The sequence below is a fragment of the Platalea leucorodia genome (assembly GCF_965183815.1).
Source record: "Platalea leucorodia genome assembly, chromosome: 17".
Classification (NCBI taxonomy): Eukaryota; Metazoa; Chordata; class Aves; order Pelecaniformes; family Threskiornithidae; genus Platalea; species Platalea leucorodia.
In genome coordinates, this window is record NC_138839.1 from 536150 (window position 1) to 563858 (window position 27709).

General features: G+C 48.2%; 1 protein-coding gene across 1 annotated transcript in view; it reads right to left on the reverse strand.

The window, feature by feature from the left end:
• CAMTA1 (calmodulin binding transcription activator 1) overlaps nucleotides 1-27709 on the reverse strand; it is a gene marked incomplete at its 3' end in the record, with an annotated part of 321803 nt that overhangs the window by 283663 nt on the left and 10431 nt on the right. Inside the window, exon 3 of the mRNA XM_082328970.1 lies at nucleotides 8623-8741. Within this exon, the coding sequence (XP_082185096.1) occupies nucleotides 8623-8741 (119 nt within the window). The remainder of the gene's footprint in view (nucleotides 1-8622; nucleotides 8742-27709) is intronic.

Below are 27709 nucleotides of genomic sequence, written 5' to 3' on the forward strand. Positions count from 1 at the left end.
TGCTGAGGCTGGGTCCTTTAATCGCGACTTACGGTACAGATTTGTAAGACGACCTCGTTTTGGAGGAAAGTGATTTGGAAACCAAGCGACTTAGAAATAACTCAACAACAAAGACCGCAATTTGCAGTGACTCAGCAGCTAATTAAGCCCGGGCGGTGTAACACGAACCGTACTATCCGGAAGGCCCCATACCTCGGGAACTCCTCAAAGGCGAGAGATGGGGCAGCAGGCACGGTCACGGTCACCCTGCGGGCAGCTGCCTGCGCGGGCAGCGCCAGCGCGGGGCCGTGCCGTGGGTGCCGCGTCCCCCGACACGAGCCCGAGGCTCCCTCCCCACTTCTCAGGTAATACAAAGTTTGCATAGAGATGAGTTTTAAATAACCGCAAGAACATTTTACCCATGGGATGGGAACCGACTCGCGGCTGGAGCCAAACTGGAGTTAAACCAGAGGCTGGAGTTAAACCAGAGGCTGGAGTTAAACCAGAGGCTGGAGTTAAACCAGAGGCTGGAGTTAAACCAGAGGCTGGAGTTAAACCAGAGGCTGGAGTTAAACCAGAGGCTGGAGTTAAACGCGGGGCAGGCGGAAAGCACAGCCCCTCCCCGCGCTCTGCTGTCTCCCAGCCAGCAGAATAGCTCCTGCGCCCGTTTTTATGATCCACAGCCATGTTTGTGAACAACTGGATGCAGACGCCAGTTTCAAAGGAACCGGCACGCAGACTCGCCTTTGTCGTTTCTCCCCTATTGCAACCGGTTTCTCCCCTCTCCCGGGACGCTCTGCTCCCCCCAGTGCCCCAGTGATCACTCCTTTTGCAGAAAACAAACTGGTTTCACTCTTAGTCCTTTTTCTTAAATACTACCCCTACATAAAATCTTCACTTTTGTTGGCACTAATTTTTACTTCATATCTAGTTTTTCTTTTTCCTTTAAATCCCCTGATTTTTCTCTTCAAAATGAAACAGCCACCCTTGGAAGTAGGGAACGTGAGACTGAGAAGACAGGATTTCAATCACTTGTAAAATGTAATATCCTCAGTTTCCATTCATTTGACAAGTGAACCAATTCATTTGTGTTTATATATGCCAGTCCCTGGCAGAGAGACATTTAAATTGACTTTGTAAATTGACTTTGTTGTAACATTTTCCTTGTAAAATGCAGTACAAAGTACAGCTCACGTAACACACCAGAGAGCGTTTTACTCAGCGCTGGGCAAGCCAGAGACCCACGCACATGATGCGGTGGTACCCACCACCACCGTTGGTGTTCCTGGAGATAAGCAGCTAAATAATCATTAAATTAATGCACTCCGCCGATTCTCTCACGTTTGACGAAGGGTTTACGTAACTGGCAACTCCAACTTCTTATTCCCCCTACACCGGATTCCACGTTCTCTTTTGATACTACACTTCAGAGTAACCAAGGACCGTTAAAAAGGACGAGCCCCAACAGAAGATGCAGGTTAGGAAAAGCTCACCAGGTTAACCCATTAGAGGAAATAATATTCCACCTTATTTTCCCACATTCCTACAGCAATCTATGATAACTTTTTTTGGTGGGTGTGTGTTAAGTATACGCTAGATAAAGGATTCAGAGCCCGCTCTTACAGAGAAGAACAGATTGGGCATGATTTGTTGCTGCTGAACGACGGCTGTCTACGCGACACTTTCAATAGGGGAATCTGGAGGTGCCTGACACGGTAAAAACCAGAAAGTCCCTTCCATCTGCAACAGCCGGTTGAGGTTGGCTGGGAGGTTTCGTCCCTGTACCCCAGAACTGTTCTCGCCGGCTCCGCCGCTCGGCGCGGCACGCGAACCAGCCCGCCCGCTCCCCGACCGCGGAACACCAGCGGCCGCGGCTCCGCCTGCGTTCGCTGCGATGCCTGTATGAGGCACGGCCACAGGAGCGCTCAAAACAAACCGCACCGATTCCACTCCAAACTAACTGCTAGAAAGTTTCAAAATTTGTAAAAATATTCAGAGGCATTCTGATAGGCTATTAATGTCAAAACGCCAGCGAGTTAAATACCATCAGCATTTTATACTTTGTGTATAATATGCTAAAACTAATGATGAAGTAATTTTTTTTCTTTAGCTATCACTAAGTGTAAAAAAAGTTAATTTAATTCATTCAATCGAATTTACTTGAAAAAAAAGCCAGGAGGGCAGCACATTATCCAAAACAATACATTTCATCTGTTTGCCATGCTTTACAGGATTCAATCGGGTCCCAGGACTCCGACACATTAACTGCACAGAACTGCAAAATCAGCCATTTCAAAAGACTTATCATTATACAATTACAACGTCGGTCCTAACATCAACAAAAGGGAAGGGAAGAAAGTCAGATTTTCCTAAGAGGAAGATGAGGAATCTCTCTCTATTAGAGCATGAACAGCATAGCAGGTATTACCGCTTTTGTTTGAAATTGCCAGGAACAGTAACCTTTCAATTCTGCTAAATCACCGAGCCTGCTCACAACATTTACTAATTATGTAAACATGACTGAGAAACTGCAAAAGCAAAGCCAGTAGCAGATTTTCTGCTTTGTACATTAAGCAAAGCGCAGAATTTCATTAATTTCACAAAATAAACCCATAATGAAGTGCTTCTGTTAAAGAGAAATTTTCATCTCGTTCACTGATCAGCCTTAAATCATCATCATGCACGCAGCGAGGAAAGCCGCCCACACGCGCTAGACGGCATCAGTCAGGTGCACAAACCCTTTACTCCTGACTCTGCTCTAGGCAGGGTGCAAACGTTATTTCCTTCCGATTCCACCTGCAGAGCTTTTTCTTCTCCTTTAAAAAAGTGGGTTTTCTTGCGTTTCTGTTGTTGGCCAAGAGGACGGACACACTTTGGAAAGCGTGGTGCCAACGGCTGGCAGAGCGAGCATCCACCTAGCTAGCGACAAACGCGGGGGACCGTGCCTTTCCCAGCTACAACAGCTAGCAGAAGACCACCACCACTGAAACAAGGGACACGGCTCAACACCTATGTGCTTGATTTTACAGATGCTCTGGCTGTTCGAGCACTTGGCAAACATTTTGCTCTCAACTAGGCACTGCCGTTCATTCACAAAACCTTGCGTTAACTTGTTTCAGCCCCCGACTCAGCACAAACCTGAGGGCAACCCCACAGTGGCAGGAGGAGATGCTACGGAGGAAGCGTGCACAAGCCAGACCGTGACCGCTTCCCTGCTATTCCTCCAGCGGATGATCAGCAGGCGGAAGAGAAAGCAATGAAACTTCTAATAATGGCATTTGCCAATAACACACCGTAATATTTTATACTCTGTGATCACATGGGCAGTAGGCAATTAGTCAAAATTAAATATTCTCATTGCTCTTGAGAGATCACAGAGCCGATGCAGACCGCGAGGATGCTCCAGCTTTGTAAGCGCTCGGCAGCTGCAGAGCTCTCACGACAACAGCCGGCCTCTGGCTTCGGGAAACTCTGCACTTAAGCAAAACAAATCTGAATTAACTCGGCTTAATGGAAAGCATTAAACAAAATACACTGATAACCTCACCGTCCTCAGGAAACTCTAACGAGCACTGTTGCTTTTCCAGTGAGTTTTGCCATCTTGATGGCAGACCGCAGACGGGGTGCTGTGACCTGGACAGACACCCCTTCCTCGCTCCGACTGCGCCGCTGACAAGAGCTGATCCCATACGCCTGCTCTCAACCCCATGGATATATAACACATGAAGCTACTTTGGTAAATAAGGTATGGACTGGTACAGTAATGCAGCAAAGTGTTACGATACACCATACCGTCCAGGGCAGCCTTAAAACAAATAGGTGTTTTAGGTTTTCAGACATAAGAGTTAATTCTAAAAGGCACTTAAAAGCATTAAAAAAAAAAAAAAAAAAAAGTAGTAGTATGTCATTCTGCTCAGTCTTCACCCAGAACAGTACTTTGATGAGCAACCTTGCGATGACAGGAGCTGTGCCGGTAAGTGGCTGCCCGACACCGATCTGCCGGGGGCGGAGGGGGAGCCGGAGGGGCAGGCGGCCGCTTTCACCCACTCCCCGCCAGCATTTCACAGCACAACAGCCAGCCCAAACGCTCGAGACTCGCCTCCCAAAACGGACTGGGTCCCTTACAACCCTCAGGCAATTCTCCAAACCCTCAAGATCTTCTCTGCGCTTTAGAGGAAAGACGGGAAACAATCGATGTCAAGAGGGGAATGTCACCGTTGTGCGGGCAAAGCAAAAATGCAAGACCATCTCAGAGATGTCAGTGAGCACGCGACTCAAGGTCCCCAACGCAGCATCGTCATAGTATTTCTTCCTGTGCTAAATAATGCTCAAATACAGAGTTTTGTAATTGCACTTACTTGCATACTACCAAGCAATACCTAAGCCTGAAATCTGTAAAAAGTTGATGCTAGATATCACATTGGAAAACGGGGCATTTCTGCCTCGCCCCTCAAGAAAAGCCTAAGCACGCGAAGCAATTACTACTGTTTTTTTTCTACCGTGGAAATTGTGGGCTTTTCCCAACAGAGAACGTAAATATAGAATACTGTCAGAAACAAAAGCCCTAGGTAGCATTTTACATTTCCGATGTTTAACTTTTTCTTCTTTCTCATACTGTGTCATTAAGTGTTTACAAGGATGATTAATGACTGCGGCTGCCAACTCCATTAATGAAAGGCATCTCTGCTCAAAGCTGCAATCCCGCTTTTGGCAAGCGCCATGCAGAGACAAGGTTACTCCGACACCCTTGAGCCCCTGCGCCCATCCGTACCGCTGAGAGCGCAGCGGCCTGGGAAGCTCCCCGTTCCCGGATAACCTGGTCACTTGACAGAAAGACGCAGGATCCTGCAGACAGCGTCTCTTGCCGCCCAAAGTGATTAGCGGTTAACGAGCCAGTGACCTTTGCCACCTCCATCAGGGGACGCGGCGCGAGGGGAGCGCCGACAGACGCCGGGCGACGCGGGAGCTCAGCCGAGCGCCCGGAGGGGCCCGCAGACGCCCGCTCTGCCCGGCGGTGCTTTGGGAGCATCGGCCCCGCTCCCCGTGGAAGGGACCCGAGACCAGCGCTCCCGAAATCCGTGTTCGGTGGCGCTGCGAGCACGCCAAGCGAGCTACAAGCAGCACCGTGCTATGGGAAGTCTTTGCTCCAACCACTCACTAAAACCAGAACCAGCTCTGTATCACACAAACACTAAAACGGTTCAAAATGAACGACAACTAAAACCCAAGAGCAAGGAACTCCCTCATATGCACAGAGCGTTGCAGAATTTTCTGGCAATTAACTGATTTGCCCTAACATGAGAAATCCTATGAAAATCCCCTTTCTATCCTCCCCCAGAGCAAGAGAAATAAGCACACACACACTTTCACAGGCATCTTAAAAAATGTAAATCTGTAATTAAATTGCTTGGCTAAACTTATGATTTTGTATCTCTGGTAAAAAAAAAATTGAATTAGAAGGAACACTTCCTTCACTAGGAAATATAAAACCACTATAAACTTGATTTAAGACGAGATGACATCTTGATATGGAAATATATTTCCATCAAACATTTCAGTTAAAACTGCATAATCTGACGGAAAGCAAACATCTCGATAACGTGTTCTAAGCATTTTTAAATGCTCCATTTCTCTTGCTGCTCATAGCATTATTTTACTAAGTGTAAAGCCAACCACAACCTATTCAGCTCTCACAGGATACTGTTTCTCCATCCCGGTTACCCAACCCAGAGCAACGTATGACCGTTTTCCTCAATCTGCAGATGAAAGCCTCAGAAGAAGTTATTTGCAGCGTTCCCATGGCGATGCCCTGGTAGAGGAAAGAGCAAACCCCAGCTGCTCCCCGACCTCCGTTCATCTGCAGATGCCAGGGAACCAGCAGCAGACGCAGCCCGCACGCCAGCGCCCAACGCCTGCCCTTCACGCTGCCTACCGGCCCCAGGGGCTGAAAACACGCCTGCACTTTATTTCAAGGACCCGCAGATGCGTACGATGGCCACGTTTAAGTTTCCTTGAAACATCCCCATACAAAGGAGCAGAAAAAGCAATGCTTAAGGGGTTCGGGAAGTAGCCAGGTCATAGCTGGGTTAGGAGAGGCGGCCCTGGCCGCCCCTCGGGACGCATCCCGCACCAACTCCCACCTGCATACTGGGGAAGCCTATGGCGAGACTGGCCATCCGTGAGCTTGTCCGAACACATAAAGCATGAGGGAGGACAGCAACGTCACAGACGTAGTCAGATCTGGAAGTTACTTTACGCACTTTATTTCTTTTATATCTTTTTTTAATAAACCTCCCTATTGGTGAGACACCTTGCAAGCAGTACCAGTGATTTTGAAACGAACACAAAGATTCTGGAAGTACCGCTGTATAGAATACACCTTTTTGTTCTGTATTTTTCAACTTGTGCCTTTACCAGCATAGACAGAACACCTGTGTACTCAAATGAAAAAATGTATTTATTCCCTTAGGAATGACTCTGAAATGTAGTCCAACATTATTATTCAATTATACCCTAAGAAAAATTCAAGTTTTATAACAGTGAACAGAATTAAATTTCCAGGTTGGGGGTGGGGAGGGAAATAAAATCTGTAAGCTAAGCTCCCTCCTCCCCCGTAATTAACACAAATTTTCCACGACTTCATCTAGGCATAAGATTCTGCCTTTTTTTTTTTTTTTTTTTCCTCTGAGCTAACGAGGCCAAAAATCTCTGGCCACAAGAAAAGCTCTTCCTTTTAAGTAATACAACAGGGAAACTGCACCGACAGCTCGAACGCTGGCAGAGACAGCACCAGCAATAACCCACGTACAGAACCGGCTCCTTGTCCCCGCCGCGTGGCAGCCACAGTGACAGATTTTGGAGGAAACAGAGATACAAATGAGTGTGACAAACTTGACATTCAAAAAGACAGAAGTGGGCTGGTTTTGGTTTTTTAACATACTAGCTGATGATCTGTGATTATTAGCAAACAATCCATCTAGAATTAAGGTATGAGACAAACCTACACCAGCAACACGCTGGCAAGCACCATCAAAGCCGTTCACCTCCCCTTCTCCAGAATACTGGCACGGCCTTCAGAAGGAACGCTATGCTCCCAAATTTTTCTTCTAGCCTAATACACCTTGCAAGCACCTACGCCTTCCCATTTGCATCATGCTTATGAATCATAAAGATTTTCAGCTATATGATTAACTTCGTTCCCCACATGCTGTACCCTGGGAGGCTACACACACTGAGCATTGTTCAAAGAGAAAAGCCGAAAGCCTGCGTGTGTAAATGTATACACAAGGCTCTACACCAGGGACAACAGAAGCACTGGAGGGAAGTGACTAAAAACCACCAAGCTGTTTCCAGTAACAAGGAGCACCATTCTGCCGCAAACCTGCGCAGAGAGCTTTCTTCCTCAACTGTCGTCGTCAAAACATCATCTTCTAGAGCCACTGGAATTGCTATTGCTCCATGCCCCGTTCCCATTAGTATAAACGCTATCACAGAATAAATTGCAACCCACGTTTTCTACAATTTACATTTCAATTCAAATGACCCAATACAAAAACATCTACACAAAAGAGCCAATGCCAGCAGCTCCCCCAAAGACCCGATTAATTCTCGCACAGTACTTAGTATGTTAAAACCAGATACTAGACTTTACCTTTCGGGGGGGGGGGAGGGGGGATGAAGGACTCCAACTTTGAAAAATATACACGTGAAGTGATCTATATTTGATTCTGCACTCAGCTTGCCACTTGCAGTCGTTAAACCCATGAGTACACTTTTTGTTAACACGTTTAGATGTTACAAATGATTAGCGGGACAAGAACAGTTAGCTTGCAACAGGCAGATACTAACTGGAGTTTTACAGTAATTTCTCAAAGGTGATTGCTTCTATTATTAAATGATTCCCACAAATATGGCAAAGGTACCGTAAGGCAGTGCTACTAAAAACTGAAAGGATACTGTGGGTATTGCCACGTAACTTCCAGCCCTGCTGCCCAGAAGGAACAGAGGCAAGGGATTGCAGACCTATTTGGATGGTTCTTCAACTTTACCTTGGCCCACCAGACACCTGAATTTTTAAATACTTGTTTCATTTCAGTGAACCCCACCACGATGCGGTAACAGGAGATATGCAAACTAGCACATTCAGAGCAACTGGATTCCAGTATAAAGCACCCCAATTCTCTCTGTTCCGTGTTCTTAATGAGATTTCTCAGACAGGAGTCAGCTAGTTATTTCTCAGGATCCTGTTTGGCAGGAATGAACATGCACTGGTTTTTTGTTCAGAAGTCTTTACGCATAGTAAGATAACATTTTGTTTAATGTGGTACCAAAACACCCATCTAATTTTAAGCAATTTTGAAACGTGTCAATAAGATGATACAAGATTTGACTCTTTGAGACAAGCGACACACACACACACACACACAAGCAACAGACTCCTACTATACTAGTAGTCGGCTTCCACATTCGCCTTCAAGTCTAGTTTAAAGCTCACGTTCAACATGCAATAGGACTCTTATTTAAACAACAGGTTCCAGAGCCAGGGAATTTATACTCTGTAACTTACATGGCATGCTCTCAAACAATAATCCATAAGCATCAAGTAAGCCAATACGTTTAAGAATGAGTAAGAGATTTAACTACCTCATTAGTGTTCCAGCGGTGCCTCTCTTTCGGTAAACTTGAACATTTTGGTAGACATTCAAGCAGCTTCTTCGGTAAAAAGATTTTTACATGACTGCCATTGCTGTTCCCATGATCATCTAGAAAGAAGAGGAGACACATGATGCATACACAGGAGAATGGGTGCTTTCCACTAGGAGACCCTAGCTACGACAAGACTTGGAAACCCACCAGCTCACCAAGCAGGCAATTTGTCATTGCAAAGAAGAATACAGCTTTCCGTTGAAATTGCACCTTTATTTCAGAAATATAAATACAGTTTAATTCCTTGTGGTTGCAAAGTTTGAGAAGAGCTTTGATGGATTTGTGCACGAGGAGCCTGTGCGTGTGCTTACCTGTGTCTAGTTTAGCTTATTATTTCCCTCAGTGACAAATTTTAACCAGCAGTAGCGACAAAACGTTATAGAAGCTGTGACCACAGTGGTACGGCCTGCCAGGAAAGTCGTAAATGAAGTTCACACTTGACAGGATTTGCAAGTAAATAAGCACAGAGACCCAGTACCTGCTATAATTTTGTCAAGCTGCAGCAGAAATGCAACTCAAGGTCTATTAGTCCATTTAAAACTGAAATGCGCTGTACCTGATTAAAAACAGGTTACTTTTCTTTCCACAGACAGCTCAGAAAGTGAACGTAGTTCCTCAACGTGAGAGGGAGGCAGAGGGATGGAAATCTCCCTACCTCACCGCACCCAGCGGTCTCAAAAGCAGAAATACTGAAGAATACAAAATGATTCTTTTTTGTTGCTAAAAATGTAGAAGGTCCATTGATCCCTCTTAAAAAAAAAAAAAAAAAAAAAAAAAAAACAACCACAAAAAAGAGATCCCAAACCCCCCAAAGCCCAACAACAGCCCCCAGAAGCCCCAGGAGCATTAACCTGATTATGTCTCTCTATCACCCCTCTACCACCAGCTAAAGAATCAGAGCATCCATGAACCGTGGGTGTTTATAGACCAAATCAGTCCCCGCAGAAAAGGGAACCGGAGCAGCGGGATGAGACATCCCAGCCAGAGCACAGGAGTTTTACTGGTTCTCCATCTAACCCCCCCCCACCTCTGCCTTCTTCCACTATTCTCACGCTTCGCATGACAGATACTGGGCAGTGGTATACAAGAAGTACACTTATGCACTGGCATTTTACCCTACAAAATTAATTTATAGTCATTTCCCATTTGGAAGTGTACAGAAAAAGGATATTAACTTTTTCCTTTTACACATCTAATCATTTTATGTCATTAAACAGATGCCAGCATCATGATAAAACTCCTCTGTAATTACATACGATACAGAAATTTCCCGTGACCTGCAGCAAACCAGAGAGAACCCGTCCCGCAATCATTTTAGAAAGCGGGTGAAGAGCGCAAACCAGCAGCTAGACATCCCTAGTATTTTTAAAGCTTGATTATACTCTTGGATGTGTCAAGTTCAACAATATACATGCTGTTAAATCAACTACTCGTGCAAGCACAGCAGATGAGTTTACAAGATAAGCAGCGATGTGTATGATAAACGTGAGCTGCTCTATAATTTATGAGTCCTGTGCGCTCCCTGAGTTATTGGGAACTTCACTGTACGACTGCGTTAGACTGCATCAACAGGGTTGCCCGTTTTGTGCTTCTTCCTGGGCGAACGAGCAGTCGAGCAGTATTGATCTTTACTGAACTGATGATACAGAAATTGGGAAGACGGTTCTCTCAATTATTTTGTATACCATTCCAGGATTTCTAGCTTGACATTGAACATGTCAGACCGCTACTCTACAGGGCTTTTTGGCCACATCTTTTTCCCAGTCAATGTTCTGCGCGTGGGACCGTCACCTTTGTTATTTCCCACCACCCCTGGCCGCTCAAAGCTTCACAAACACGCACGTCGTGATGCTTGGGGTTACCCACAGAGACACCACCTTGCTCGGGGCAAAGGACGGAGCCGGGCAGGGCCCTGCCGCGACGGCAGCCTGCAGCCATTCCCACCTGTATTTTCAGATTTGCCATCCGATTTAGCTGGTACCCGCTTAACATTCCCTACGTTAATTTTATACCGTTTTCATTTCTCATTCAAAATATTGCATTGCACTACATTCAATTCATTAAGGCAGCAAAGTATTTTACAGCACACATTATTGCTTTTATCAGCCAAACTACATCCCCAGTTACATCTCATCAGCTTATTTTCCATAGGCGCATTTTAATTGACATTAATTGTATTACTTCCCCTTACCTCCGTATCAGTCAAGTCCTCTATCATTCATTCCATTATTTTGCAGGGCTGGCAGACCTCTAATTATTCAGCTCGTTTTATTAACTTTCTTCCACTGTCATCAATTATCAGTATTATTAATCCAGAAAGTGCCTATGGATAATAGATCCCTTAAAAATGTTTTGGTAGAAGTTATCAGAACTTGCTGACTCTAAACCTTCCAACTCCTGTTGTTAGCATCTCATACCTTTGTGTTACTCCAGCAACGGAAGGTCATTTTCACCCTCCCGTAATGTGACTACATCTCACGTATGCTTCCCTTTGCTGTGTTTAGCAACGACATCTCTTCATTCCAAAAAATCCCCAACACAGGAAACAACAACTGCCACCTGCCTCGATCCGACAGGCTTGTCGTTAAAGAATCCTCTAGCTGTGTCGTCAGAATGACACACAATGATCAAGTTACGGGAAGTGAATCCTAATTCAGTGACCTCTAAAACGGGTTTGACCTTGGAAAAGGACGACGTTGGCCAACCAGCTATGAGGATGAAGAACAAGAAAGTGCCTCACCCCAAACAATGCACACACGCTTGCTTTAAAACCTGCTGGAATCATTCATGACGTATTCCCAAACGGAGGAAAGTCTCTGCAGATAAAACGGGGAAGCCGGGCACCGAAGAGGAGGATTGCTCTCCCACTGCGCTAACGGTGCTGGCAGACCTCCGCTCCGTGGCTCGGCTCCCTCGTAAAGCGTTTGCCATCAGCAGGTCCCCAAGAGTCACACAGGATTTGCCACCCCCACCTACAGACTGGCTACCAAGAGTTCACATTCCTCCAAATCGACTATCGCTTTGCTGCTCACGTTCCTCACAAGCAATACCGCAATCCCTCCAACTAAAACACGTAAATCTTTAGGGAGGTGGAGCAAAAAAAAAAAAAAAAAAGTGGTTGTCCTTTGGTTTGACTCAAATCTGTTACTTCCAGTCAACCTGACGTACCCACTCGCCTACCGTAGAGTCTTCTGATAAAGTCGGAGGAATAAGAATCAACACTGCTCAGCATCCACACCCAACTTACAGAGCAACCAGCACATTCCAGAGGGAATATTTTACATTTATTTAGAACTAAAATTTCCTCTGTAGTTAAAAAAAGGAGCTGCAATTTCACAATGCTCATTTGATTTTGCTGGGCAAATCCAGGCCAGATTTGTACTTGAACTTTCTTCCTCATATTATTTTTGCCATGGGTGCGACTTATGACATTGTGATCTGCAAGCCCATCCAGTGTCAATAAAAAGTGCTTTTGCAAGCAAAGCTGCACTTGCACAAGGAGGATCTGCCAGTAAAGCTGTATCGACATGGGTATTTTTTTTTAGTGCAAAGCTGGACACAGCTCAAAAACGCTTCCCAAGGCATGCACAGCCAATTCCGAAAACTACAATAAGGAAGCTATATACTAAAATATAGCAGCCTGCAATGTATTTTGTTATAATTCAGTATGAAAATCCAAAATGTAAGTTCCATTAGCAATCTTCAAGATTACTTATTAGCAAACCAGAAACTCGTGCAAAACTAAGAAAGTACAACTAATATAAAGTTCATGGAAAGTTCCATATTAATTATACCACATAAACCCTTCGTAATTTTATGGGTTTCTTCATGCTCCTTGCACTTTATCCTCCCAAGGGATGCAACATGGGCCATAAAACTTTAAAGCGCACAACAGCAAATCACACAGTGAGTCTATGCTCTACCCCCGCTCTCCAAACAATCCCCCCCCCCTTTTTTTTTTCTTTGACTGGTTCTTAAATCTTCTGTGATCCAGGAGGTGAATTTAGATCTGTAGACTATTTAACTACCACAGTTTATCAATATAACATATAATTGGAGAATACAGAAATGGCTGAATGGGTGTTGATCAACTGCTGATTTGCAGACAGTTCTATACTGGAAATAAATGTAAAGAATAAGCCTATAAAATCACAAACACAACTTTCATAAACCCATTATTATGTAGTAGTAACTTAAGGTTGGCCATCTTAACTACCTCACAAGAGAGGTAGAAGGTGTTTAAACGTTGCAAATAGGCACTTTCGTATAAAACAAACAGCTAAAATCATGAGGTAATTATTAGCTACTTAAATGGAACGGGAGGGCGTCAAGTTAACCATGGTGCCACCCACCACCCTGCTGCTTAAGCAGCAGAACCGAGTAAAATAAGAGTTCAGAAGTGGCACCCGTACGCACGCAGTAAGCGCAGGCTACCCGAAGTCATCCAGTCTTTGGTATAATGGCAGTATGAACCCACGCACCAGTCGTCCTCGCAAAGAAAATAACGCACTTGTGCCTTATTTGAGAGAGCTCAGTAGTGACTATGTCAATACCCAAAGCAAAAGCACCGACTCCGTTGCCCGCCCTTTGGAGTTGTGCTTCTCAACCCTACTGGCTTTTCTGAAACTCTTTCCCTTTGCAAAAAGCTCCTCTTCCAATAACTCACTTTTCCAAAGATGATATACGAAGACATAGACAAAAATAAAAGTCAAGATACCTAGATTTAGTCAAAAGAAATTAACTTTTTTTTTTTTACATATTCGTATTTCCCATGTATTGATGTGGCTCTGCTCGGTCCTGGGCTGTGGGTAGGGGTTTGAAGTCCTACATTCTTTCCCTTGCTGACCTCTGGACACAGACAAAATCGATAAATTCCATCTGGCAGAATCAAATGCAAAGAATTATCCCCGATCCAAACATCTGATGGACCGGCATGCTATTTCTCATAGTTAAACTTCATTCCTGGCATTTTCAATCAGTAAACAAGTAGCAATATAAGCAAAACCAACAGCTTTTGGTCTGTTTTCTAGAAATATTTGGACGATTACAGTTGTAAATCTCTTGGCAACAAAAGCAGATTTCTAAGTATCAATAGAGGGTGGCTAAGACAAGATAACCAGGTCCATCTCTCCAGCGCTGCGTTCCCAGCAAGGTTCCACGGGATGCCAGCACTCGGCTCAGATGCCGGCCCAGCAAAGGCGTTCCCGATCCTTCACCGCGAAGGATGCGGGCAGCCCCAGAAGCAGCCTGGGGTCCGAGGGGAGGACGCGAGGAAAGAGCGAACAGTTCGGGCAAAGGTTAAAAACGTGAAACAGGAGCAAGAGAGGACGACACACAAACCAGCACACGTGCAGCTGTGACTGCTGCCTGCGGGGAAAACCAAAAAGGATGAGGAGGAAATCAAGGGAATGGCAATAGTGTAAAGGATGATCAACAAAACAATTTTCCTCTGGTAAGTTATTGAATCTAGCCTAGTTTCTTGGAATATTTGTGATAAATACTTTGTTGCTATGACAAGCTCTACAAACCATTCTAGAACTGTAAGAAATACAAATATAGCTAAAACTCTGCTGCTGCCTATTATCGTCCCGGTTCTCCCCACCAATAACGCACTACTTGTAAGTTATTTTATCCTTTTCACATAGCAGAAAAGTTTCTTGACATTTTATAACGGAATTCAATTTAAACAACATGGTTATGTAAAACTGCAAATGGTGCGTTTTGGGGAAGAGCTGATAGCACAATTCTTCTTAATGAAAGCCTATGCGCTGGTTGAGAAGGTCTGGTTTACACAATTAGCTCTTTATTTCTTATGCTGTACATTTATCACTGTGCTCAACACTTGGGAGTCTACGTCCCCCAACCAACAAAAGGGCTACTCTATTTCACAGGCTCCTCTTCTCCCCCACCTTAGCAGGCGGTTTAAAGCACCCTGCTAACCATTCGAGACAGGAGAACTTGGTTAAATGCAGAAGGTGCACAGAAGTAACTCTTTTAAAAGCAATCTTCAGGAGTGCTAAAACAGTGCAGTTGCTTCAACTTTTTCCTGCAGCTCCTAAGCGTGTTCAAGCACGACTCTCACCATGTTGCTTTTAAATATGACAAGTGCAACAGAACGATTAGACCATTGCCCACTGTCGCCAACAATTCATTTGTTTTAGACCTGTCATCAATTCCTTTGTCCCTTGGTTTTCACTAAAATTACATCATCAAATTCAACTGCAATGAAACTAGGAAGAGATGGATATTATTAGCCAAGCCTAGCAAAAATAAACCATTACAATTGCAATGAAGCTAAGGAGAGATGGATATAATTAGATAAGCCTGGCAAAAATAAACCACTCATTTATACAGTTTTCAATACTACAAGCGTTCTCAACACTACAACAAATTTTCCAGAAGACCCAAAGTATTGGCTAAGGCCAGTGAAATTGTTTACTCTGAGCCTGTACGCTGACAGCCACCAGCCACGCATATTTTCACTTTTTTTTTTTTTAACTATGAACAGTTTGCGTTTGGAAACCTACCTGGAGAGCTGGCAGGAAAATAACCACAAAAACCCTTGAACCGAAGATGCGAGAAGAGCAGGAGAAGGACACTGAGCTCTCCATCCCAGCGGTAACAGGACTTTGCTCTTGCTCACCCAGTGCCATAACCGCTCCTCAGCACGAAGCCGCACCTTCGGCATCGCCCCAGGACGAGGGCAGGTGCTGCACCCCAAAAAAACGGGGTTAAGACAGATGCCAGCACCGGCAGGCGTGCTTGCCTTTCAAATCCACAGGGTTTAAAACAGGGTAAACGCAACACAGGGCCGAAGGGGTGCAGGAAGCCACGGAAGGTGAAAACGGGACACAAAGTGAGGGGGAAAAAACGAAAAGGAAAAGACTCAGCAAGGTGTGGAAGAGGAAGCCGGGAAACACTGAAGATGCAAGAAGCTGCTGGAAGCACTGCATTTTAATTAACCGGGACTGTGTTCCACAACACGCTCTACCAGCCTCATTTCACTCCATGGAAAGGTTTGGGGCTTCCCCCCACCAGACATATTTGGTTTACTGAAGCGGAGACAGAAGGGACACTGAAAAAGCTCCCTCTCTCTGAAGGCTGCCTGGGCAGAGGCAGGATAGCTATTTCCCCCTCCTCCCATAAGATACACCTTCCTAAGCAGGTCTTTAAAAGACTGCATGTTTGAGAAGAACCATTTAAAAATATTAGTAATGTAAAGTTAGCACCAGGTCTTAAAAGATTAAATTTTAAAAACATTTGTTTTAACCTTACTTGTACATAATCCCTTCCCTGCTTCCCGATACAGGAAACGAAATCTGAGTTACAACGTCCGTAGGAAACCTTCCTACAGAAGTAGCTTGAAAAACCCACACAACTAAACCAAAAAACCTTTGAGCCAAAGCATTTCGGAAAATCATTAACAACAAGGGATGTGGAACTGGATTAAAAAAACAGAGCTTTAAACAAGCCCCGTGCCTTACATCAGGAATCTTGTGCATGAATCTGTTATAATACCAGAAGTACTCAAAAAGCTCAACCTCACACACACATGTAGTTTCTGCCGTTTGGAAAAGCAAATAGAGTCCACTCTCTGAAACCGTCCTGCTGGCTTACAGCCCTCTGAGCGGGTCTAGAAACTTCAGCAGAAGGCAGTTCGCCTCTCTCTCTGACGACAAAAATTTTGGTAAAATCCCAACTGCTGAAATTCAGCAAAAATTCTGGGGCAACAAGCGGACTGAGCCGAGTGTCGAACCCTGCCTCTCCACCGTGACAGTCCAATTTTGCTGGGAAGGACAGCGGTGCCGGGAGCGCGGCACAAAATCCAATCCATCACGCTCACAATAAGCTCAGGTTTGTTGAAGTAACAAAACGTTATGCAACGCTTCCGCAGAGGGAAGTAAATATTTGCTGTTTAACAACCAAATCAAGAATGTTTTGTTTTCAAAAGGTATGTTGCCCAAACAGTCTCTCAGCATTCAATAATATTTGAAGCTCTAACTTCCCTCCTGGTCAGTATCGACAACAAACCCAGAAGAGCTGCCGCAATCCCTGCCGCCATCCTCGGCTCGGGTGGGAGTCACGGGGAGAAACCCCACCTCCCGCCTCGCCCACCTATCGACCCTGCCTCAATTAACACAGGTAAAATTCAACAACTGTGCGTAGCCGAACTTAGGGGGCACGACAAAGAAAGCGCCCAGCTCCCGTGCCGGCTGCACGATTTAAGTACGTGGGCCCTACTCTGCTTTAAAGCTATTGGTTTCGGATACCTGGCCATGAGAACACACAGGAATCTAAAGAAAGGTTCTCTACGCACATTCTTTCTATTTTGAACTTTTTAAAAAACTTTCTGCTTTTAATTTAAAGACGACCACCCACCCCAATCAAGTTCAGAGCCCAGTGCAGCCGCCAAGATGGCGCCTCCAAGGGTCAGCCCTCCCATTTCAGTTCAGACACGCACAACGCGGCAGAAAACTACAAAAGCCGCAAAGCCTCTGCCACAAGGATGGGAAGAGCTGGTCGGTCACCGAGCCCAGCTGCATCCTGCCTAAGGAAACCAGAAGAGAGGGAACTCACCCAAGTTTTCCAAGACGTGGAGATCTCCCCTGCAGCCAGGGAACAGAGATGCCAGCCTCAGTGCAAACCCTCACCTACCGCCGAGGTTTTTCTGCCGCTAGCTGGGCACGAGAAACCTGGACGGAAGCTTGACAGGGGAGCTCAGAGAGCGGGCAGGTCTGCAGGGTTCGCTGCTGGTCACGATGTTCGCCTCTACCGTACCGCCTTGGGCAGATGGAGCAGACTGCTCCCCGATAAAAGCGGTGCTTCTCCACACAACCAGCCTGCTAGCTGCCATTTACATGGGATTTTTAAAGCAACAAAATCCTAAAGCGACTCGCGTTCTCTCCTCCAGCATCTGTACTACTGGTGAAACACTTGTCTTGAATCACGTTTTAAAACTATCTCCGCTTACGTTTCTGACAGGCGGAGTTTAAGGAATGAATGGTTTATATCTTGCCTCCTTGAAAATATACCACGGAACTAGGTCAGCGCGGGGAGCCGCTCTGCGCGCGTACTACGAGAAGGACGCAGGCGCCGGTGCTGAGCCGAGCCGCTGAGGACTCCCCGCTCCCACCTCAGCGGCGCTGCCCCTGCTCCGCGCCGGTACCGAGCAGAGAACCCGCCGCTGGCCGGCCAAGCGAAACGCCGGATTGCAACGCCGGACGGGCGCGTTTGAACGCCGGGCACAAAAGTAATTTCTCCAGCAGCTCATGCACAATGCAAGAGCAAACGCTGCTGCAGACCCGTCTCCTCAGCAAGAACGCACTTCAATGGCCCACAAAAATTAGTTACCAATACGAAACCTGATAAAAGTTGCATTAAATAACAAGCGTAAAGGCCAAGTTACCTGTCAAGTCAAGGAGCGCTGATCTGCATGGCTCTGCAAAGCTGCGGCCTCACAGGAACGAGTATACCGAATCCTGCGCTTTACGTAGAAAAAATGTCATCGTACGTCAGCACAGGAAGCCCGAAAAGAGACTCGAGCCCGAGCGTGCCTGGGTGACAGCACTTTCATCCACTGAAGAACCAAAGATTCACAATTTGAGCTACCAAGCCCAGACAGACGCCGATTCTCTCCTTGCTTACACCCCTGTTCACCAGTTGACATTTTACTACTTCAGCGGAGTTAATCATTTACTTCATCGCAAATGAGAAAAGAATGAAGCCCGGCATTTTCCAGACCACAGGAAAGACGGAACTAATGAATTTGGGAGCATCAAAGAGATTAATAAAAGATGAAGCTAACAACACTCATAATCACCGCTACTACTTAAAATTTACGTTTTTGTAGAGCGCTCCACCTTCATCGCACTGGACAAGGTGCAGGCAAAAAGAAAAACCAAAGGCGGCCATGCCTACAGAGGCTCTACAACTACTAAATTACAAGAAACCACCTAAAAAAGATACTACCAAAGCACTTTGAGCAAAAATCCAGACGAAGAGGCGGGATAACGACCCTTGCACCCTAAGGAGGGGTTTCCCCGGTAAAGCGTGCAAACGGGTTAAAAGCGAGGAAGTACGTTTGCTATCGCGGATAAGGGAAAAGCCCGAATCAGCCAGATGAGATACAGTTATTCGAGGCGCCCAACCGCACGCAGGTGAATTCAGGAGGGAGCAGCGAACGCGCCCGTTTCAGTTACGCAAGCGGTCAGTTGCGGGGTGTGAACCGCCACCCCCCCGCCCTGTAAGATGGAGGCCCTGACAGCGGGCACCGGTGGCGTGGCGCAAGGCCAAGCGCGGCCCGGCGGCCCCGGCCGCCGCCTTCCCGACGGACGGAGAGGAGCCGGGGCGAGGAGGGTCCCGGGGCGCGATGCCCCCGTCCGCGCCGAGCCGACGGCGTCCGGAGCGGGACGGCGGCGGGGCCAGGAGTGGCGGCGAGCGCGTCCCGCCGGCCTGCTCGGGCGAACTCCGTTAAATAACACACAAAAAAAAAGATTACAGCGCGCCGCGAGCGGCCCCCCCGCCGGCCCCGCTCCCGCCGGCCCCGCTCCCGCCGGGCGCCCCGCGGGGGGGCGCGGAGCAGCGCTACCCCCTTGCGGACGCGCCGCGCCCCGGCTCCCGCCGCGCCGGCAACTTTCGGCCGGAGTTGGGCGCCTCGGTTCGCCCCCCCCAGCCCCCGCCGCGGCCGCAGCGCCGGCGGGGGCGGGCGGGGCGGCCGGGCCCTCCCCTCGCTCACCTCCAGGCCCGCCGCTCGCCGGGCGGCGCCGCTCCGCCCGCCCCAGCAGCGCCCACCCCCGGCCCGCCCGCTGCCCGCCGGCGCGGAGGCCCCGGTGCGGCGGGGCCGCGGACGAGGCCGCCCCGCTCGCGACGGGCGCGCGCCCGCGAGGCACGTGCGCCGCCGCCGCCGCCGGCGGGGGGAGGGGGGGGGGGGGTTGGCGGCGGGGGCGGCGCGGCCAGGCCCGGCCCGGCCCGGCGCGGCGTGACCCCCGGGCGGCGGCGGCGGGCCCAGGCCGGCAGCGGCGAGCGGCGGCCCCGAGCCCCGCGCCGCGCCCTGCGCCGCCCCGCGCCGGCCGTGCCGCCGCAGCCTCCATGTTGGCGGCGGGCGGGCACGTGCCGGCGGGCGGCGGGAGGCGTGCCCGTGCCCGCGCCCCGGCCCGGCCGCCGCGGCCCCGGCGCCACGCGGCCTGCCCGCCGCACATGGCCTGCCCGCCGCCTCGGCCGCCGCCCCCCCCCCCCCCGCCCCGGCCCGGCCCCGCGGGGGCGCCCGCCGCCGCCAAACTTCGCGCCGCGCGGCCCGGCCCGGCCGCCGGCGCCGCCGCCCCGCGGCGGGGGCAGGGGCGGGGGGGGGCGGCGCGGGAGGCCCGGCGCGGCGGCGGCCCCGCGGCGGCGGTGGTGGCGGGCAGGCCCGGCCCGGCCGCGCTCTCACCTTCCGGCTTGTTTTCGGCAGCCATTTCCCCTCCGCGCGCCACATCCTCCTCCGCCTCCTCGCGACCGGGACCCAGGCGCGCGCCGCCTCCTCCCGCTGCCGCCGCCGCCGCCGCCGCCGCCGGGCCGGCCACCCCGCGCGCACGGCGCACACCCCGCGCCGCCCATTGGGGGAGCCGCCGCACTGACACCCGCGGCGACCAATCGCGGCGGGCGGGGGGCGGGCGGCCGGGGGGGATGGGCGCGACGGACAGCGCACACCGCCAATGAGAGCGCGGCAGCGCTTCAGTGACACGCGCCGCAGCCACTCAGCGGCGGCGCCGGGAAGACGAAGGGGACGGGACGGGGCGCTTTACTGACGGCCGCGGGGGCCACTCAGGAAGCGGAGCCGCGCGAATGACGGCCACCGGAGCCAACCGCGCCGCGGAGGAAGCGGGACGCGCCGATTGACGCACGCCGCCGCCGGCGCCGGCAGCCAACGAGGCGCGCCCTCCGCCGGAGTGACCGCGCGCGGGGCCAATGGGGCGGGCGAGCCGGGCGGCCGCCGGCGCCCCCGCCCCCCGCCCTGGCCATTGGCTGCGGGCGGCCCCGGCGGGCGCACGCCCCCTCCGCGCCCTAGTAACCCTAAACAAAGCCGCCGATTGGCGCGGCGGGCGGCGCGCCCGCCAATCCCCGCGCCCGCCTCGCCCCGCCCCGCCCGCCCGGCGGGGGCAGCGCCGCGGCCCGGCCCCTCGCGCCCTGCGCGCCGCCCGGCCGGGGCGAGCGGCGGGCCCGCGGCCTCTGGCGGGGCGCGACGGGCCGGGCCGGGCCGGGCACCTCCGCAGCGGAGCGAGAGCCGGCAGCGAGCGGCCCAGCCGGTGCCGTTGGCCCAGCCCGGCACGGCCGCCCCCCCGCTGCGCGCGGGCTCGCCACCGGCCCTCGATGTAAAAGAGAGCTCCGCCGTTCCCGGCCCCCGGGGACACCGAGAGCTGCGGTGCGGCCGCGGCCTGCAGTGCGCGGCTCCCCCGTCGCCCACCGGCTCCTGTGCAGAGCCGCAGGGGCCCTGCCGACCCTACGGGACCGAGCGTGTGACAAGCGCTCGCCCGTCTGTGAGCGAACGGGCGAGGGCCCGGAGCCGTGCCTGGCCCTGCACAGCCCCCAGCCTCGGGAGGTCACGGAGCTGTCGCTGTCAAGAGTCTCCCACGAAACCAACGCTCTGTGCTTTCAAAAGGCAGCGTGCCTTGGAAGAGCGATGCATCATCTGCCTGGCCGAGCTTTCTCCCCGTCTCCGTCACAGCCTGGAGAGCGCGGGCGCTCCTGCCTTCTCAAGCAGAGCTCCGTGTAACTGGACCACATCTAATGCCCACACAGCGCAAATGGAGGCTGAAACGGTTGTTTGCTTTGATGTGCGTAACTAAACACACAAAAAGGATATTTTCCCTTAGATCCTCATGAGAGTGGAACGTCTTTAAAAAGACCTGTTGGCTCTTTGGTTCCGCTAAGGAGCGAAGCCATTTCCCAGCCAAGACAAAAGAGGAGTATGGCGTGATGGGGCTCTTTTAAGACAGAGGAGAGGACAACTCCTTTTTCCCATTTTCAGCGGCTGCTAATCTCATGGAGCGTGAAAGGCACATTGATGAAGAGGCTCTAGAATGACAGGCTCGCTCCCGACGGTCATAAAGCTAATCTAGTGTACTCTGGCCTCTAAATGCACACAAATATTAATGCAGCTACAGGATCAGCTAAGATAATTGTTTCCTTCAGCTGTTCCAAAATACCCTGGAAACTCTTCTAGTTGCCACACTGGCAAAGAGCTATCATTTTCTTGATGAGTTCTAGGGAATTTGTGTCTCTCCTTGGACATTCTTCCGAGATGATCCGTACACTTAGCAGAGGCACGAGGTAGCCACACAGCCGGTGCTCCTCACAGTTTGCATTATGGCAAAAACAGAATACTAGATTAAAGTAGGTATCCCTCTGCACTGAGGAGATGGAAGTCCATTTCCCGATACTTGTATTGGGTGCTCAGGTGACGTCTAACCAAGACGCGGGGGCCAGCCCACACCGAACTCGCCCCCAGTGCTCCACACGGAGCGGCGGGTGCCAGCACCTACCCCCTGCGGACCCCCCTGCCTTGCTGTCTCTTCTTCAGCGAGAAACGGGCAGCTGGATTTGCCAAGCAGCACAGCGTGCAGTGCCTTCGGAGCGCCAATCCTATCTGCTGCCTGCCTCCTCTGAACCAGCTTATCTCCTGGCACGTCAGTCTCCTGCCCAAGACTAACATCAGGCTGGTATTCAGAAAGGGCTCGAGCTTCCACAGGCAAGACTACGTAACAAAAAGGAGATGAGAGAAATGGAGGAGCTAACGCATGTCCTCTGAGTTACAAAGGTTCTCGCTCTGCTGCCAAATACAAGGATGTTGGAGAGCTATTGGGATTCTGTGCTGCAGACACCAGCGCTTGCGGCTGGAACGCAAGCAGGAGCCCAGGCCGCTCCCAAGCACGTAGACGGCCACCGTTGCCACAAATAGTCTTTCCGCTCTTTTCAGGGGGACGAGCACAAACATTTATTTCGGTCATAGCCCTCGCTGCATTATTCACTTACATACTCTTGAGAACAAATAACCATAAGGTACTCCACATGGGGTTAGACCTTGAGATCACCCAGAAACATAATGAAATGCAAAATCAGCTACCTGTGTGCACAAGAGTGTCCATCTCTTCTCTCCAAAGCTCAAGTAGTTCCTTATGTGCTTCTATGGCTCATTAGAGTAACGAGGTCCATGTGGTCTGATTGACAAGGTCGTTCAGGATGCCAGCTGCCTTCTCTCAGCCGTTACAGTCTGGGGAAGGAGGAACTTCCACCCAACTGGTTGGTAACAGCTCTGCTTCCAGAACTAACACAACCTACCTTGGCTCTAGAGTAGCATGCAACCTGCTCTATGAAGCGTCTTCGGAAGCGCTGTCTGGCTTTCTAGATCCTTCCTGGTCCGTAAAGACAATGAGAATTTGTGTGGATGAGGACGAATAAGGCATTTTTAAGGGGTTACTGAAGTACTCTGCGAACTCCTCTACATATGGCTAATGAACTCATTCTCTTCCTCAATATAAGCTTTTCTACCAGGAGAAAAAAACCCTAATAAACTGAATCTTATATACCTAAAATAATACATAATTTTAACAGTAGCATATAGGTTATTACAGCAATGTGATCTATGTAATATTACAGATGCTATCTGAACACGGATTTTTCATCAAACATGCCAGCAAAGTCCCACATACTTTCATTTAATTCCTCGTGCAATAAACTGATAAGAAAGAAGCCATTTGAATTGAAGTGCTGCTGGTATCTTTCAAGTTTCCCAGCTCCCCACTGTTTAAAAATCAAAGCTCTAATCGCTATTAAGGCACAGAGGTACTGAACCGCAGAAGACTCTGTGCATGTATGGTACAGGATAAACCAACTCAGTCTTACCTTTCTAGGGGCACAAACACAGAGCTACCTCCAGCTGATAAGCGGCGAGAAAGTAGATGTGCCAGGAGTTTTTGCAGTCTGAATCATGAATAATTTTTAACAGCATACTGATAAGAGCTGCTGCTATTCTGATGTACGGTGTTTGGGGTTTTTTGTTAAGAGGGAGGTGAAATACCAAAGTTCTTTAAAAAAAAAAAAAATCTTCATTGTCATTCCATGGCAGATGTGGGTCTGGCTTGGTTAATTGGGTTAATGTGATGATTTGGCATGCTTAGTTATATGCAGAAGTAAAACTGTAAAGAATGCATTCAAATATCCTGTTATGGATATTCAGCAAATTATACATCCACCGTTGCTATGGCAAGCATCAAAAAGCAAAACAATTCAGACAGTTTTAATAGCTATAATGACAATGTTGGAACCCCATTTCTTTTGAATTGTTTGCACAAAGTTACTCCGTGATTTAGAAGCAAGGAATGCCAAGTGTTTTTACAAAAATACTCTTAAAAGTGTGAATAGAGATGCTTAAAAAAAACCCTTGTTACAATAGAAATGAAATGGTTTTGCCCTTTCCTCTCTCCACTTACAGAATCAAAAGCTGTTTCTTCTAGGAATAAACTCAAGTCTTAACAAAGTCAACGTGTATGTATAAATCCACTGTTACTTCACAATAGTTCACTGCAGTTGTGAAGTATAATTGCCAGTTCCCAAGTTCATCAAAACCAGGTAAATATTCCAAAACATGCATTTCTTCAGAAAGGTTCTCCAGAGAAGTATACTCTGTTTAGGGCTCTGCCATCCGAACAACTTGCCTAAAATGATGTGCGGAAGCTGAAGATGATGTACGTTACCAGGAGCTAAAAAGACTGGGTTACACTCAGAATAGATGGAACCGCATACTACCCTAGCAGGAGGCCCAACTCGGTCATCTTCCATATTCTGGGGTTTGGATACATTCTTCTCCCCGTTCCCTTGGCAGTTCTGAGCCCATTTATTCCCCTCAGAAATACAAACACTGCATTCAAATAATCTCTAGTAAGCCTCCATTGGCTCTCAGGAATTTACACCAGACTAAAGCGAAGCATAACTCCAGAGCCTAAGCCATTTTAATGGACCGTGGAGGAAAGACAGTTTTGCTGTGCAAAGCCTCATGAAGTTTTTTGTAGGTATTTAAGCCAGTAGCCTCAACACTAAACGTAGTATTTACCTGTTTAACCAAGAACAAGGGCAAAAATACTTTGTTCCTCTACACTGTCGCTAAGTTCAGAAAGGAAACAAGTGGCTGCCCGGGGGGCTGCAGTGCTGAAGCCCCATTTATTCCGGTACGACTTCAAACTGACTTACGTGGGTGCCAGCCTCCAGCATTTTGCTGCAGCCAGCAATGCCGGGGAGAGCGCCCAGCACGCCGTGCGCTGCGGCACCCTGCCTCTGCCACAAGCCCTGATGTTCCTTCCTCTGCCGTCCTTAGTCCTTTATTTCCTATGAGAACAGGCCAGGTTCTGTCTTCACTTTGGTTCATGCTCCAAGCACCCTGGTGGCACTAAGGAAATAACAATTCTTTTGCTCTAATATACACCCATAAGCCAGTTAGAGGAGAAAAAACTGAAATATGAGGTAAATTAAAGCCTCCAACTAAGGGGATTTACCAGTAAGTCACCATAAAATTCAGATAATTTATTTTTTCAATTCTGCAGCAACTTTCTTCAATTCGTTTGGATTAGCTGTTAGAAATTATGTCTCAAAAATTAAAGAAAATGTCTATTGACCATTATATCAAATTCTAATTTTAGCCAGAAAAAAAAAAGAATAATTAGGCTGTGATTTACTCTGGTAGTCAACTTACATTAACAATTTCCCCCCCCGTTTATGTAATTCTGGCAAAATCAAATAATATATGCAATGCTCATAAATGCTGCGCTAGATTTAGTAAAGACAATTTCCTACAGTATATTCAGGACATTTCTCTTTGCTTTCTGTTATAATAAGACAATCAAGTTATTTAGTTTAAGGAGGTAATATGATTGTCATCCATGGTAGCCTCAGTTATAATTTTAGTGCAGTCTTCAATAAGTACATGGAAGGATTTTTTTTTTAAATTTTTTATTTTTTAAGTTGTTATCATGCTGTAACAAGCTGTATACCCTCTCTGCTGCTCTCTGGGAGTGCTTTTCCCCCACATCCTAACCCCTCTCCCCTGTTAGTACGCAAAACTGCACTTATTACCTAAGAAGCAAGAAGAAAGTGTAAATCCTACGAAGAACCAGTAATGCAAAGCTATCATGCACGATGCTGGTACACAGCTGGCTCTGCTCTGGGCAGTGGATGAACAGCTCCCAGCTCGGGACTGGCCAGGAAACACTGCTCGGCAGAGCTGGCAGCACCAGCTCACTGAATCCCGGCCGACAGCGTGCACAGAAACCCATGTAGTAACCAATATTACTTGAGGAAAAGGCCATTTTCCATAATTCTTATTTTTCCCTCAACATGAGCAAGACAGCGTAATCTTCAGGTTAGTTTGATATCAGATCTCTAGCAATGGTTGAAGCAAATAATAACAGGAAAGTAGGTTTAAGTCTAAGATCCCTAAAGGTATGCTCCTAAATTTCTGTTACTACTTTTAAACAAATATCTTTTCCAGGATACTTAACTCCTCTGAAATTGGACTGCTGTCTATATTAACTGAATAAATACGGATCTAGGAGCCAAACTTTAGTCACCAAGGTATGAAAATGTCAGCCTCAGGCACTGAAAACAAGAGTGAGTAATGGAAGACGATGACAGAAGAATAAAAGGAGAACCAAAGGAAGAGAAATTGATGACAGTGACAGAGGCAGGTGGTGTTCGAAGCCACGTAGATTCAGGAACTGGAAGCCAGAGGCACCGTCAAATTCGCCTGAGTCAGCCTGCTCCTGAGGAGCTTCTGATGGCAGCACCGCCCCGGCTCTGCCCCTTGCCCAAAAACCTGTCCTGGAGTTACCAAGCCAAATCTTCATTCATACACTCCTGTGATGTATTCTGTGTATGCGTAACGTGGAAGCATCATTAACAAACAACAGAGCACTCACGCTTTCAATTAAAAAGCACTCTTGTTGAAATCATTATCTCAAATCTTTAAAGGACTCCATCACGACTGGGTTCTGCCATGCTATAAATTCACAATGAGAAGGAATTTCCCAGACTTTTTTCATCATTATTTATGAATAGATAAACCAAATGGAAGTATAGTTCCAGTATCACAAACTAGAATCAATCGTGATTTGCTTACACTGGTACTATGGCAGTGCAGCTACACAAATTATCCCTCGGGTGCCTGTCCGGTGCCTTATTACACAAAACCTTTCCTCTCTGTCATCAAGGATACGCAGTAGTTCTTGTAAACAAAAATGATCGGTTTAATACTTTCTCATTAGTTTTAGCTACAGAGCAGTTTTCTTTCCAGATTTGCCTAAACCTTGTCTAACCATTAAACCCATTCTTTCCCATACGACCCACGAGAGTTGCACGGAATGAGAAATAGGTACAAACAGTACATGCAGAAAAAATGCAGAAATAGCTAGTCTTTACTTAGATGGTTTCATTGTGAGTTCTTGACTTTCCCCTGAACTTCCTCCCCTGAAGGGCTGGAACGGTAATACTTTTTTTTTTTCCCCTGAAGTGGAGTAAATCAATTCCTACACTCTCAGTAGCAGAGTGAAAATTAAGATGTAAAGCAGTAAAGAATGCAGAACCACCCTATTATTCAACAACAATACAATTTGCTGCTGATCTTCAGTTGCTAAGATAGGCACGTCAATTATTTATAGAACCCAGAGTGTTAAATATGAAGTATTTCAGCCTGGGACAGCATGAAGGTAAAACCAGGAACGTGATCCTGTCAGAACTGCAGAATTGTAGGCAAGGACAGAATATCCCTACACAGATTACCCGTTTTATTGAACTATAAATTGAAACAGGTCCTTATGAAGCATCACTTTCAGTGTTAAGTGATACACATTCTCTTTTTTTGACAGCGCCAGTCTATATTTAACGTTTATCTAAAAGGCTGTTTCTGCCAGGGAAACAATGCACAGTATCTCCCAAAACCAGAAGTTAGCATAACCTCATCTGAATATTTACATGAAGTCCACGACCTTCTCTTTATCCGTGC